At 27.5% G+C, this 13,422-nt stretch overlaps 1 protein-coding gene across 2 annotated transcripts; it reads right to left on the bottom strand.

Moving 5' to 3' along the window:
* Nucleotides 1-973: 973 nt before the first annotated feature.
* Bm2262 (RNA binding protein, putative) lies at nt 974-10,073 on the bottom strand (the record flags this gene model as incomplete). 2 transcript variants are annotated; one of them, XM_001896938.2, is made up of 10 exons in its annotated part: nt 974-1,095; nt 1,409-1,558; nt 2,591-2,668; nt 2,877-3,017; nt 3,189-3,375; nt 4,163-4,246; nt 4,538-4,801; nt 5,854-6,012; nt 8,329-8,517; nt 9,924-10,073. In XM_001896938.2, the coding sequence occupies 10 exons, from the start codon at nt 10,071-10,073 to the stop codon at nt 974-976; spliced, it is 1,524 nt and encodes a 507-aa protein (XP_001896973.2). The 2 variants fall into 2 exon arrangements, with proteins under 2 accessions (XP_001896973.2, XP_042935847.1); XM_043079913.1 differs by lacking the exons at nt 5,854-6,012; nt 8,329-8,517; nt 9,924-10,073 and having other exon boundaries at nt 4,538-4,723.
* Between the last annotated feature and the right edge of the window lie 3,349 nt (nt 10,074-13,422).

Genomic DNA, 13,422 nt, shown 5'->3' with positions numbered 1-13,422 from the left:
CTTATTCTGCAAAAACAATCACAATTATAGCAAAAACATCACAATAATATTTTTTTTTAAAAAAAAAAAAAGAAAAAGAAACAAAAAAAAAAGCTATGAATGAAAAATAGACGATGAAAAGCTTGTTGTAGGTAAGAAATTGATAAGATAATCTTACAAACAAGGATAACTTTAATATAAATATCCAAAATTGAACAATAGGATAGGTTTAGTTAGTTGTCTGAGATAATTGCCATCATGGTTCCATTTTGATGATCAAATTGTTTTTAGAAGATCAATGGATATGATAAATAATGATATGGGACAACTTTCACAACATATAACAACAAATAAAATTTAATATTAAGAAAACATGCATATCAAATTTACTATACATACACCACAATCATATTTAATACCAATTAATTATTTCGCTTATTAGCAAAGGTAAATAGTGATAGCAAAGCTTTGTGATTATGTCTCGTCAATTAAATAACACTTAATTATCATAATTGTTAAAAATTTTTACTTTTTTCTTTCTCTCTCTCTCTCTCTCTTCTTTTTTTTGATAAATGTAAATTTTGGAATTTTGCTTTGGTAGATTATTATGTTGAAATAAATTGCAAAAATTTTGATATGAAATTTGTCAAGCTTATCAATTTTGAAAATTGTATCACTAATAATGCTTTCCTCGAGAACATATCAATTTGATAATAAGAAGCAGCGCAAATTGTAAAAAAAAAAAAAAAAAAATGAAACTAAACGAAAAATATTACTTCAAATTGTCCAGAAAAACAAAACGATATCCAAGCAGAACACAAACAAATGAACGATTATTTAGAAAATATGCGACGAAATTTTTTTTTTTTGTGATTGACTAAAGAAGACAAAAACATAACGAGACACGACAAAAGTCTCTTCTCATGACTTGACAACACAAACTCCTTTTTTTTAAATTTTGTTTTTTTTTTTTTTGAACTATATTCATTTTTGCTCAGTACGGTTTATCTCTAGGTCGTTTCAATTGCACTTTGAGTCGTTTCATGCCAATTTGGAAGCCATTCATTGCCTGAATTGCTGCCATTGCTGAGGCGGTATTGTCGTAGGAGACGAAACCTGAATTGATAGGACGGTACTGTATTACAGTGCCAAGATTACTATCTTACTGTAACACCGTTACTATTTTAGTGATATAAATCATTGTGATGGTTGTATTAATGTGAAATTTTAATTCATTAATTATTCACGTGATACACATTCAACTATTACCTAAATATTGACGTCCGCATGCAACCTAATTAGTAAGATACAATGAAGTTACGTACTATATACATTTTATGAATCGATGAATTTTGCTAAAATGTGAATATTTAAGCAAAAACAAAAACAAAAACGAAAACAAAAAACAAAAAAAGAAAAGTAAACTCACCGAAGCATTTACTCTGATTGGTTGCCCTATCAATGAAAACTTTAGCGCTTATCACATGCCCAAAAGGCATAAACATTTGCATTAGTTCAGCATCACCGAATTCTTGCGGTAAATGATAGATGAATAAATTGCATCCTTCTGGACCCAAAACTAAAAAGAAGCCATTTAAATATTCGTTTATTTGAATAATTTAGCATGAAATAAATTTAATGATCAGTAAAATTTTAATTATCAAAAATTGCATGATACATTAAGAAGATTTCAAATTATGATTTGATATTTTATAAGCAAATAATGGAGAAAAAAAAAAAAACAATATGAAAGTATATGTGAAATAAAATAGATTTGAAGAAAAGTTTATATTTCTTTTGAAGAAAAGTTTATATTTATATTTTTCAAATAATGCATTAAAAATAAATGTTAAACAAAGAGCAGTGAGAAAATTTTTAGTAAAAGCAGAAACACAACATAAATAGGTATTAGGGAGAAGGATTCAGGATTGAAATAGGAATTAATTCCGGAGATTGCTTTTATCATTTCTCATTCTCATTATTTTCAATAACTAAATATAGTGGTTGTTGTTTGCGCCAGGAGAGAAAATTGCAAATCGATATAGTGCAAGCAGATGCTAACGAAGCTAACTGAACAAGCAAAGCAAAAATATGACAAAATTAAATTTCTATACGAATGAAAAGCGCAAATTTTCACATACTCTTTATTCATCAACAAAAATTTTTAAGTGTCATTTTTTTTTTTTTTTTTGCACATTCTACTTAATAAAGATGAAAAAAATCGTTGCAAAAATTTTGCATGCCAAAAATTTAATAAAATTAGATTTTCTATGATTGATTATTTCCGTAACTCTTTTTTTTTTTTGCAAAAATGTTAGATAAAACAATATTTCACGAATCTTAAAAGTTTTTCATAGCTGAAATTTTTCTCAAAAGAAAGTTAAAATTTGATTGAGAAAGCAGAGTATAAATATTTCAGTATTTAAGCTTTAAATCTAATCATTTTCTAACCAAAATATCCGAGAAAATAATATTTTACTTACTACTCAAACACAAATGTTCCTATTTCATATGTTTTTGCACAGTTTCAATTAATAATTTATTTAATATTTAATTTCTAGCAATGAAATAAATATTTTTATTTATCATTGATAATAGACCAAATTCATACCTTCTTTTTGCGCTCCTGGAAAAAGAATAGCTGCTTGCTGAAGGGCAATTGCTTGTTGCAAAGCTTGATTGTATGGATCTATAAAAAGAAAGAAAAAACACAATTTCAAGATAAATTTTTTTTCTAATTAAAAGACAATAATATATTTAGTATTCTGTAACTAAGTAATTTTACATTTCCTTAATATATTTTTTTTACCATGTAATTAATAAAGATAATCATTAATTTATTCACTTAGCATTAGGTTAATTCCTTTTAATTCATACATCCATAAATGCATTCTTACTTGCTTGCTGTTCAAGACTGACCAAAGGATTGTAAGCGGAAGGCAGCGTTACCGTAGATATTGTTCCGGCAGGTAATGTTCCGCTAGCTGGTAGCGTGTACGCTGTCGAATCAACAGCTACTGCTGCTGCAGTGCTTGAAGCTGCAAATTTGCTATGTTTGAGTTAGGAAAAAGTATCTATTACAAATAATTCTAATTAATAAAGATAATCATCAGATAGCAATAAGTATTAATGATTCACGTGAATACAAGTTACGTTTTACGTGAATATAATTTATTTTGTTTTTCTATATAACATAATGATAAACTTACGTGCATATTGTGTAACACTTGCAGCTGCAGCTGCAGCATAATCAACGGGTGCATAAGGTTGTGATAATGCGGAAATTGCTTGAACAGAATTAGCTTGCTGTAGTGGAAGTGCTGAGAGTGGCTGTAACGGATGTTGTGTCAGGAATGTTGCCGGATTTGTTGTTCCGGCTAATCCTGCTGCTGTTAGCTAAAATTGTGGATGATGATCTAAAGATAACAAAAGAAATAAGTAAAGAATGGAAAGAGAGAAAGAATAAGAAATTCAAAATTATATTTTATAACTTTTTCATTTTTCCTTCTCCTCTTCCTTCTTATTTCATTCCCTTGCGGTTAATTAAAAAAAAAAATGTCTCTGACGAGACAGAGATAAGTGCATTTGCAAAGATGGCACTTCTCAAAATAGCCAAATGCTGCATTTTTCATATCTGTCATTCATCTTAATGATTATAATTGAACCTATCTACCTATCATTACTAGTATTATCAATTCTCTCTCTCTCTCTCTTTCATGGCTTTTTCCCTCTCTTTTTCATCCCTCTCTCTCTATTCTTCATCTAAATTAGTTCATTCTTCTCGATCAATCCTTCTACATTATTTAAATTATTCATTACACACACACACACACGCACATCTAATGAGAGGACAGATGATATTAGCTGGAGCAGATGTTACGGTCATTTAAAATGTAACATTGAACAAATTTTCAATCTATTAATTTAGGCCAAACATACAATTAAAATATCAGACGCTGCATGAACAAATATTGTTATACTGCTATAAATTGATCATAGTAAACAAGCACTGAATTTTTGTAATGAATTGAACTGAGAAACTGACAAAAAAAAAACGTGGGTAAGTTGAAAAATTGACAAAATATATGGGTAAGTTGAGGAATAATCGATGATAGCTTACACACACAATTGCATGCATAATTTTCTCCAAAAAAAAAAAAAAAAAAAAAAAACAAAAACCTACCGCTGTTTGTGGTGCCATAGCAACCGGAAAATAAGCAGCTGCAGCTGTTTGCGCTGCTACAAGTGTAGCTTGCTGTTGTAGTAGCTGAAATTTTATGAATTAAAATATTTTTGAGTTCAAATTTCTGCTAACAATTTTCTATGAAAATAAGACCAAATGTAAATTTTTTAGAATAATATAGATGTGTTTTCCTCAGGGATTAATTAGCCAAATTTATATGAAACATTAGCAAATATCTCAGTTATTCAAATCTATTCTAATCTTTTACTTTATTTCTAAATATACTTTACAATTGAAATTAAACAATTAATTAAGGTTGTAGTTTAATTCTAATTAAGACTGTAGTTTAATTTTATCTTGGCTATATTTACGAACCTGTTGATATGCGGTATTATAAACGCCCGCTTGATTAACAAGTACCGGATTTAATAGACCCATTTGAGCAGCCATTTGCTGCATTCGGCGTAATTGTCGCTCTTTTTCTGTATCAGCGAATTTGACGACCAATGATGAGGAAGCACCTGGCATCGTTTGACTACCATGGAGAGCGTTAATTGCCATAGCAGCTTGTGAATGTGTCGCAAATTTAACAAATGCACATCCTTTTGATAGACCATCAGCACCTCGAAGTACGGTCACCTCAAATTTCATAAAATATTCTTTCTTTTTTTTAAATCTTTGAAAATGGATGTAATTTTTGCAATCTTATTGAATAAATTTTTTTAAATTCTTGTTAACGATAAACAGAATTTAAAATTTTAAGCAATGAAAATGACCAGTTGTAGTAGTAATAGTGTCATTCTAATAGAGAAAAATTATAAATAACTAATTTTTTCTTTATTTTTTTTTTCTGATCACTGAGAAGGTAAATTGGAATATATAATTTGAACAAATCAATTCAGTGTGCTATAATTTCAGTGCAAAAAAAAAAAGAAATACATTAAGAAAAAAAGAAAAAATTGAAATTTAGAAATTGTTACAGAGCATTTCAAACAAATGGAAAGTAAAGAAGAATAAAATTTGTCGTAAATCAATAAACAATGAGTTAAAAAGAAATGAGAAGGAATAAGATTTAAAGAAAATTATCGACTTTAGCCAGAAATGATGCAATTTGGAAAAAGAGGAGATGACAATAATAGATGATGAGGAAGAACCAAAAAGAGAAAAGTAATTTGTTTATTCTTTTTTTTTTTTTTTTTTGCTAGAGAAGTATGTAAGAAGAGAAAATGAAGAAAAATGTTAGAAGCCTAGGAAAAGAGAATCTGAGGAATTCAAAAAAAGGAATGCAAAGATTCAATCATCTTTTTTTCTCCCTCTCTCTCTCTCTCTCTCTCTCTCTCTCTTCACCTTTCTCTTTGTATTCAGTGAATTGAAAATGATTACTTGTTAGCTACTACTAATGTTTATCTCTATCTCATGGACAAAATTTATTATCCAGCAATTGATGATATAAGTTTACTTTGGAAGAAAATTTTCTTTCATATTGTAAACCTTTCTTTACTGAATTGAAAAAAAAAAAAAAAAATAGAAATCATACAAATACTTTTAAATTTTTAATAATTGAAATTAATCATTTGCAGAATTCTAACAAAATAGTCTTCAAGATATTTATCAAATTCGTAATCATAATGAATTATCAATTCAAATTTTTTCACAAAAAAAAAAAGGAAAATTTTTTTTTTGAAATTTACCTCATCAATGACACCAAAAGGAGCAAATAAAGAACGGACATCGTCTTCATTGTGTTGTTTGGATAACATTCCAACAAAAAGCTTTCTCTCTTCAGCATTTTTTGGTGATTCAGGACGACTTTCATTATCTGCCGGTTTTACCTGCATTGCTCGGTTCATCTAAAATTGAATGTAAATGTGAATGTCTTGAAAGTACATCTTTTTTTTTTTTTTCAAATTACAACTATAAATTTATGCGAATTAATTTCTTTCTTCTTCTTCTGATATATTAAACAATAAAAATTTAAATGATATAAGTTTAAATTTTCATTTTAAATTTGTTTATTGAAGGAACTTTTTTGAATTTTATAAATTGTTTACAAATTTTTTTTTTTTTTTTTTGAACAAATCTGCTTTTTGAAAAAAACAATTATGTGTAAAAAAGAAAAAAAAAACTTTTATTTCATTAGATGAAGATTTAGAGAAAATGTAAATTTTATTTGCAATACGAATCAAACTGAAATGTTTGAAATTTCTTAATATGAGATTTTAGAAGACTGAAGAAAATTTTTATTGAAAAAATTTGAAATAAAGGAAAAAGGAAAAAATGCTATTGAAAGAAAAAAAAATTAACAAAAAAAAAATCGGTTTATTCAATCTTTCTGAAAGTTGCAATGTAAACTTTTGCATATTTTAGAAAATTGTAATACTTTGAATTCTTCTAAACATTCATTCGTGAAGCTAATAGATTAGAACAATTAAAAATATAAATTAAATATAAATTAAATAAAAAAATTTAGAAAAAAACCATAGTCAAATGTTAATAAGACTATTAATAGCTATAAATTTGAAAAGTAGTAAATATCACAAATATTTTTTACTTAAAAACTTGCCTGAAGTGCAATCATTGTTTAGAAGAGTGCTAGCAAATTAATGAATTATTGGCCACAATGATTATGGATTATTTGTCTTGCTCCATTGTTTAATCTACTGTACGTTAAGCAGCACAGAATCAATTAGCTTCCGGTAGAAATAACCGGCAAGACACAGTGATGAAATGAATGGGATGGCAATAGGAGCTAAGATTGTAGCTAAGTTAAGCAATGGTCCAATACTGCTAGCATTTGGCTAATTTTCAAATTGAAGATGAAAATGAGAAAAGAAAAGAAGAGAAAGCTAAAATGAATTTCAAGAAAATATAAGAGAAGAGGGGACAGGGAGAGAGAGAGAGAGAGGGAGAGAGGGAGATAAAGAAGAAAGTTCAGTTCTTTTATAGTGCAGAGGATAAGAGAGGAAGGATTTCATTCCTAAATCGAACCAACTAGAAAAGAACTTCGAAACCTTTTCAATGATTGGTTTAAGCAGCATCCTTCTTTCTAAGCTTCTTTCCCTATCAAATTTACGACTGACAACGGAATTTTCGATAGGTAATGCAAATAAGTTTCAAATTTTCAAATCTGACATTTAATTTCGTTTTTCATAATGCAAAGTTAAATTTTTAGTTTCCGGAAGATACAAATGTTTGAATTTACCAGATTTCCGGTTTACTCAACTGTTAAGTAATGAAGAAAACTAAGAAATTATTCTCAATTAAGTTGCTTTACTATCAAAGACATTCATTCACACATGTATCCATACAGTGATCAAAGGATCGATATCACGAAAAGATCAGTATTTGACTTAATTTCGTATTTTTTATAAAATCATATTACGAAGCATTCTGTTTCTATTTATTGAAATCTAAACTTCATTTTATGCTTATTTGAAATAAAACATTTCAGTAATGTATGACTACTTGTTGACAAGGTTATTTAATGAAAGTACTTTAATAAAGGTAATTTTAATGAAAGTAATGAAAAAAATTATTGCTTTATCTACCTGTCACTAATTAAAATTGTCAACTTCCTTAACTTTCAGTAATAATGAGCATCAGGGTAATGCTAACTATCATTATTACTAATAAGAAGTCATAAGTTGGAAAGAGTTCATTATCTGAAAGTTTGAAAGCTATCATCAAATTTCTGAAATGTTTTTGACAACATTTTGAATTATTTGTTCATTTATTTTTTTAAAAAATTTACAAGGTTATAGAATTATGAGCTATTGGATGAAAGAATAACTTATATTTATGTTTATGTAAATATTTTGCAGATCAAGAAACTTTCTGATTGTGCTATTTTGCTTAAGATATTAGTATTATCATGAACTACCTTTGATTTATATAATTACATATTTACTTACTTTTTATATGGATACTATTTTCAGCAATTAATTCTAAAATAATCACTCTTATAAATCAAAAAACAATTGTTTGGAAATGAAAATATTGATGACAGATTCGAAAGTATAATTCACAAAATGATTAAACATAAGAGAGATATATCATATCTGAACTTTTCTATACTACTGTAACAAATATATTAAAAAAACAATCTTTTGATTTTTGTTTTTTCAAATTTATAATTGTTGAAATTTTATATAAATATGAAAACTAACTCCTGGAAGTGTCTTCTGATCGTGTAAGGCAGCTTGACATCTGACGGCACTGTCACGATGGCAGTACGTTAGGAATGCACAACCTTTGTGTAAACCCGTGTATTTATCTTTTAGAATTGTAAATTCATAAATTTTGCCGAAAGTTTCAAACAAATGTCTCAAATCTTTCTCTTCCAAATTGCGTGGAATCTGAAAAAAAATTTTGAAAAAATTTTATAGAGATTTATGAAAGATAACTGTTGATAGCAGTAAAAAAGTTTTTAAGTAAGAAATTTGTATTTCAATCTTGATGTAATTAATTAAATTCTAAAATTATAGATTCAAATATTTCTTAACATCTCTTTTATTCGAAATAAAAAAATGAAAGAATCTTTCATTCGAAAATTAAACAAACTTCATTTCCTAAATAATTATTCAAAAAACTTTTTCTCTCTGTCTTCACATTTATTTCAGATAAAATTATTTTTATTATATGAAATTATGTTTGTACAACAAAAGAATCGAGCTGTTGCCAAAGGGTCAAATAAAATTATTGATTGCTTCTTTGCTTATGGTATCAGATATATTCCAATAATTATAGCTTAAATTATAAAAAAAAATTTTCAAATGATTGCTTTTTATTATTTGAAATCACAATTGTACAAAATTTCAATTATTTCAAACTTGTTTGAGTTAAAATATTATTGATAAATTTATTAGTGTTGACAAATTTAATTTTAATCAGAATTTCAATCATTACAGTTATGATTGTAGTAGCAGTATGAAATGGATATGATAATATTCTTTAAAAAAAATAAGATTAAAACTTTTGATTTATCAATATGTTAAGCTATTTAATGATTTACACTATTTCTATGACATTTTAAGTATGCTAAAAGGAGAAAAATACTTAACATTTAACACAATTCTGAAATTATTCATCGGGAATTCTCGAAATCATTTATTCCGGTTAATTAAACTGAACATATCAAATCATATCATCAAAAAATTTCATAAAAAAAAAAAAAAGGGGGACGATGATTTCATTCATTTATGAAGAAGTACATGTAGTTTGCGGATTGAAAGCTGATTGGTTGATGCATAATAAAAATGATTGGCACACGTCTTTTTCTCCTTTCTACAGTAGTCTGCATAAATTTGTAAACAGATCTCATTCTTGTTTAGTTTATTTCAGATTAAATTTTGTATTTGAAAAAAAAAATAAATTTCAATGTTATTTTAGCACTGGCAAGTTTTATTTCTATCCCTATGGATTCTTCTATATGACAAATGATGAATGTTGGAGAAAAGGGAAAGTGATTTGATTGGAGGATGTAAGGAAGAACAAAAGGACAAAGATTATTTGATTTTTAGATCAAAGAAGAATTTGTATTGATTTTTTCCTGTTTTGAAAAAAGCAAAGTTAGTTTAACAGCTTGACCATTAAAGTGAGAGAGAAGATGTCAGATGGTTATGTCTGCTTTATCTGTAATAATAGACAGATGGACATCTGGTCACTGATTAAAAATTCACCAAATGGACAAATATTGGTTGAGTTCAGTGTTCATTTAAGGCTATATTCTTGTATTTAACAACAAAACGGAAAGAGGACTTACTTGTCCAACAAAAAGTTTGATAGTGTCAGCATCTTTCACCGGGAAACCATTACTATCGGTAGATGACGAACGACTCATCATACTATCACCATTCATTTTACTTCCCGATTGTTGTTGTTTATTTTTATTTTGCTGTTGATGATGTACCATTTAGGCATGCATAAATAAGAAATGAATTATAGGAATAGAATTTTTGCAGGTAGATGTTTTGTAGCAATTTTTAAGTAGAATTAATAATTTTTAAAGTAGAATTATTTAGTAGTAATTATTTAGTAATAATAAACAAGGAGCTTGGTAGCAATAGAATATCTTTGGATTTACTAATAATCCTTCTAATCTAATTAGAAATTCACAAAAAATATCAAATGTTTATGCACTATCACTTAGCTCCAAAATAGATAATGTCTAGAAAATGCAAAATCACAAATAACAGTAAATTTTTCAGCTCACAATAGGAATACACCAATAGTAATAATGTAAAAGCGCAATATATTGACTGCGGAATACGGAATGCGGAATTACGAATAAAGCTTGCACCGGCTAGCCGAATATAAATTATAGAATTCAAAAGCAGACATTTTTGTGCACATTTTCACCAAAATTTTTGAATTATCCAGTGAAAATACCGAGAGAATGCACGAAACAATCACCATTATCACAAAAAAAAAACCACACACCACAAGAAAGGGACGAGGAGGAGGCACATACTGACGGCGACAACAACGACGACGACTGCCTGAAAGCCTGAAAATAAGCGCTTACATCATGAATAGAAGGCTGGAGAACGAGCTATAATTGTTGTCAATACTAGGCTAGCGACTTTTTAGTTAGTGCTATTTGCATGCTGCAGTAAGGGAGGTGCTACTGCACAACCAGACAGCAAATAGATCAGGGATAGTAGATAAATAAGGGTACATAAATGGATAGATGGATAGATAGATAAATGGATGGATGGATGGGTGGGTGGATGAATATATTGGGTTGGAAGGAAGAGTGCCACTCTACTATTTCCTGGTTTGATGTTTCATTAATCATAGAAGCTTGCTTGAATGAGAAAGCTTTGCAAGGGAAAAGGATAAAAGGATCTGCTATGCTTCTTACATTTTGCTTTATCGAACAATCATATCAACTTGGCTAGAATTAGAATTTGCCATTTTCAGTCTGTGAAATGGACAGAGAGAGAGAGATTGCAATGGATTTGTTGGCTCATTTTTATGCTTAGATGAATGAATAAGGTAGGCTAATTTTATCGATAAAACTGCAGCAAGCAGGTAGATGGATGCAAGCATGGAGCAAAGCGAACAAGCAATTCACATATGCAAAAGGGTGGACTTTCCTGAAAAGCATCCATCAACTAACTACAAATTGCTTGCATTGCATGCAATTATATTATTTACTTGCTAACGCAATAAGTTACTAAATTAATGACACACAAGAATACATAATTGTCTTTTACTCTCTTTTAACATCTGAAAAATATCAAATAAATCAACGTGAAATAAAATATTGAACAAATCAGATTCAAAATAATTAGATATCAAATAAATTGATAAATGCAGCTCCGCTCAAAAGTAAGCATAAACTATCAGAGTACTAGAACAATTTCGAAAATTTCAATCACTATAGACTTGTTATCTTGCAAATAGTCATTAAATTAATTAATGAACTGAAAAATAAGGATGTAATTATACTGAAACATTGTTTTGTGTGTTTTTTTTTTTTTTTTTTTAAACAGTGATTTGATTATTATCCAAATAAACCAATGTAAATGGCAAATTTGGAAGTTCGAATCATTCAAAATAGATCATATCATATCTATTCATACTTGTATAACTTATTCTGAATAAATCATAGCTTAATAATTTGGCATTCATTATATGCTTTTCTAAAAAGTAATCTTTTATAAGAATTTTCTTTTTTTCATACTATACAAGGTGAAAGTTTTTTTGATTTTGATTATAGTAGTTATTTACAGAGAATTTATTCAATACAATTGCAAATTCTCCAAAAGAGGTTGTTTTCAAGAAATTACGAATTATATGTTATAAATGAAAGCATTGAATTGAACTGATAATTTTATGTCGAGAATCGAGAATCATTTTTTTCTTTTTTTTTTTGTAAATTTACTTTTATTTTACAGTTCATATAGCTGTACAGTTATTGTTTACTTTTCATTACGGTAATGTTCTGTGGGGAGAAATGTCCAATAGATTTACCTGTAAATTTATAGCTAACTAAAAACTATTTGTTTTAAATTAATCCAATTAATTAAATGATAAGAAATGAAATGTTACGAATGTAACATGCCTGAAATGAGTTTTTTTTGTGAACTGCTTTATTCTCAATGTTATTTTTAAATTAATTTTTATATTATATAAATATAATTTAATATTCAGTTTTCATTGCATAGTTCAGTTCAATTCAATTTTAGTACATTTTTGCTTCAATATGCTGGCTATTTATTTATTTTTCTAAATTCAATTTTTTCCTAAATTTGAAAGTAGACAAAAAAAAATTTTTTTTGATTAATTTAAAGTCAACAATAAAATATGCTAATGCATTTGTTCTAGGCATTTCAAAATAAAAATCTTTTATATGTTAGATGTTGAAGTATGAAATGATTGAAATTTTTATCAAAATACATTAAATGATTGTTCCAATTACTAGGAAATAATTGGAATAAATTACCATCGAATATAATTGAATATAATATATTAGGAAAAAAAGTGAAATTTATATTGCAAAAGATACATTTCATTATAGTTGTTCATCTAAATTTTATTATAGAATTGAGTGCAATTTAATAATATCAATTCTATGTGACAAATATTTGAAATTATTATGCTCAAGGTTAAATATTATTTAATTTTAAACTGATTAATATCATTTTGTGACAAAAGTTGAAATGTGTGCTGGTGTTAGTAACACATTCCTATCACATCGTCTCAAATTATTTTCTGTCCTATCATTTCAACAACCCCCCTCCTCCCTTTCTACACATAACACACACTGCACACAAATAGATTAATTAACCCTATTTTAAATCATTCCTCATTTTAATCGACACCCGTTCAACCTTTTCATAATACATTCTTTCATCACCACTAACACTATTATCATTCATTATCATTATCAGTTCATTTTCATTCTATCCCCTCACCACTACTACTACTTCTACTTCTGCTTCTACTACTACTACCCACTACTATTGTTGATGATTTTAATATTAAAGTGAAATCATATAACCTGTTTATAGTTATAGTGATTGTTGTTTGTATGATATAAATACTGACTCTTATTAATATCATTCAAATATTGAAATTTTAAATTTTCATTGAAATTTTAAGTTCCATTCCATTCATTTAATTATCTATTTAAAAATTAGTGCTTTATAGTACATTCCTGTTAATATCACTGCTATTTTTTTCCTTTTTTTTTTTTTTGCTCATTTTTCATTTCATTTTGCAATTAATTGAGAACAATTTTCATTGTTGACATT

The sequence above is a fragment of the Brugia malayi genome (assembly GCF_000002995.4).
Source record: "Brugia malayi strain FR3 genome assembly, contig: Bm_v4_Chr3_scaffold_001, whole genome shotgun sequence".
Taxonomy (NCBI): Eukaryota; Metazoa; Nematoda; class Chromadorea; order Rhabditida; family Onchocercidae; genus Brugia; species Brugia malayi.
This window is presented reverse-complemented; position numbering and strand designations above follow the sequence as displayed.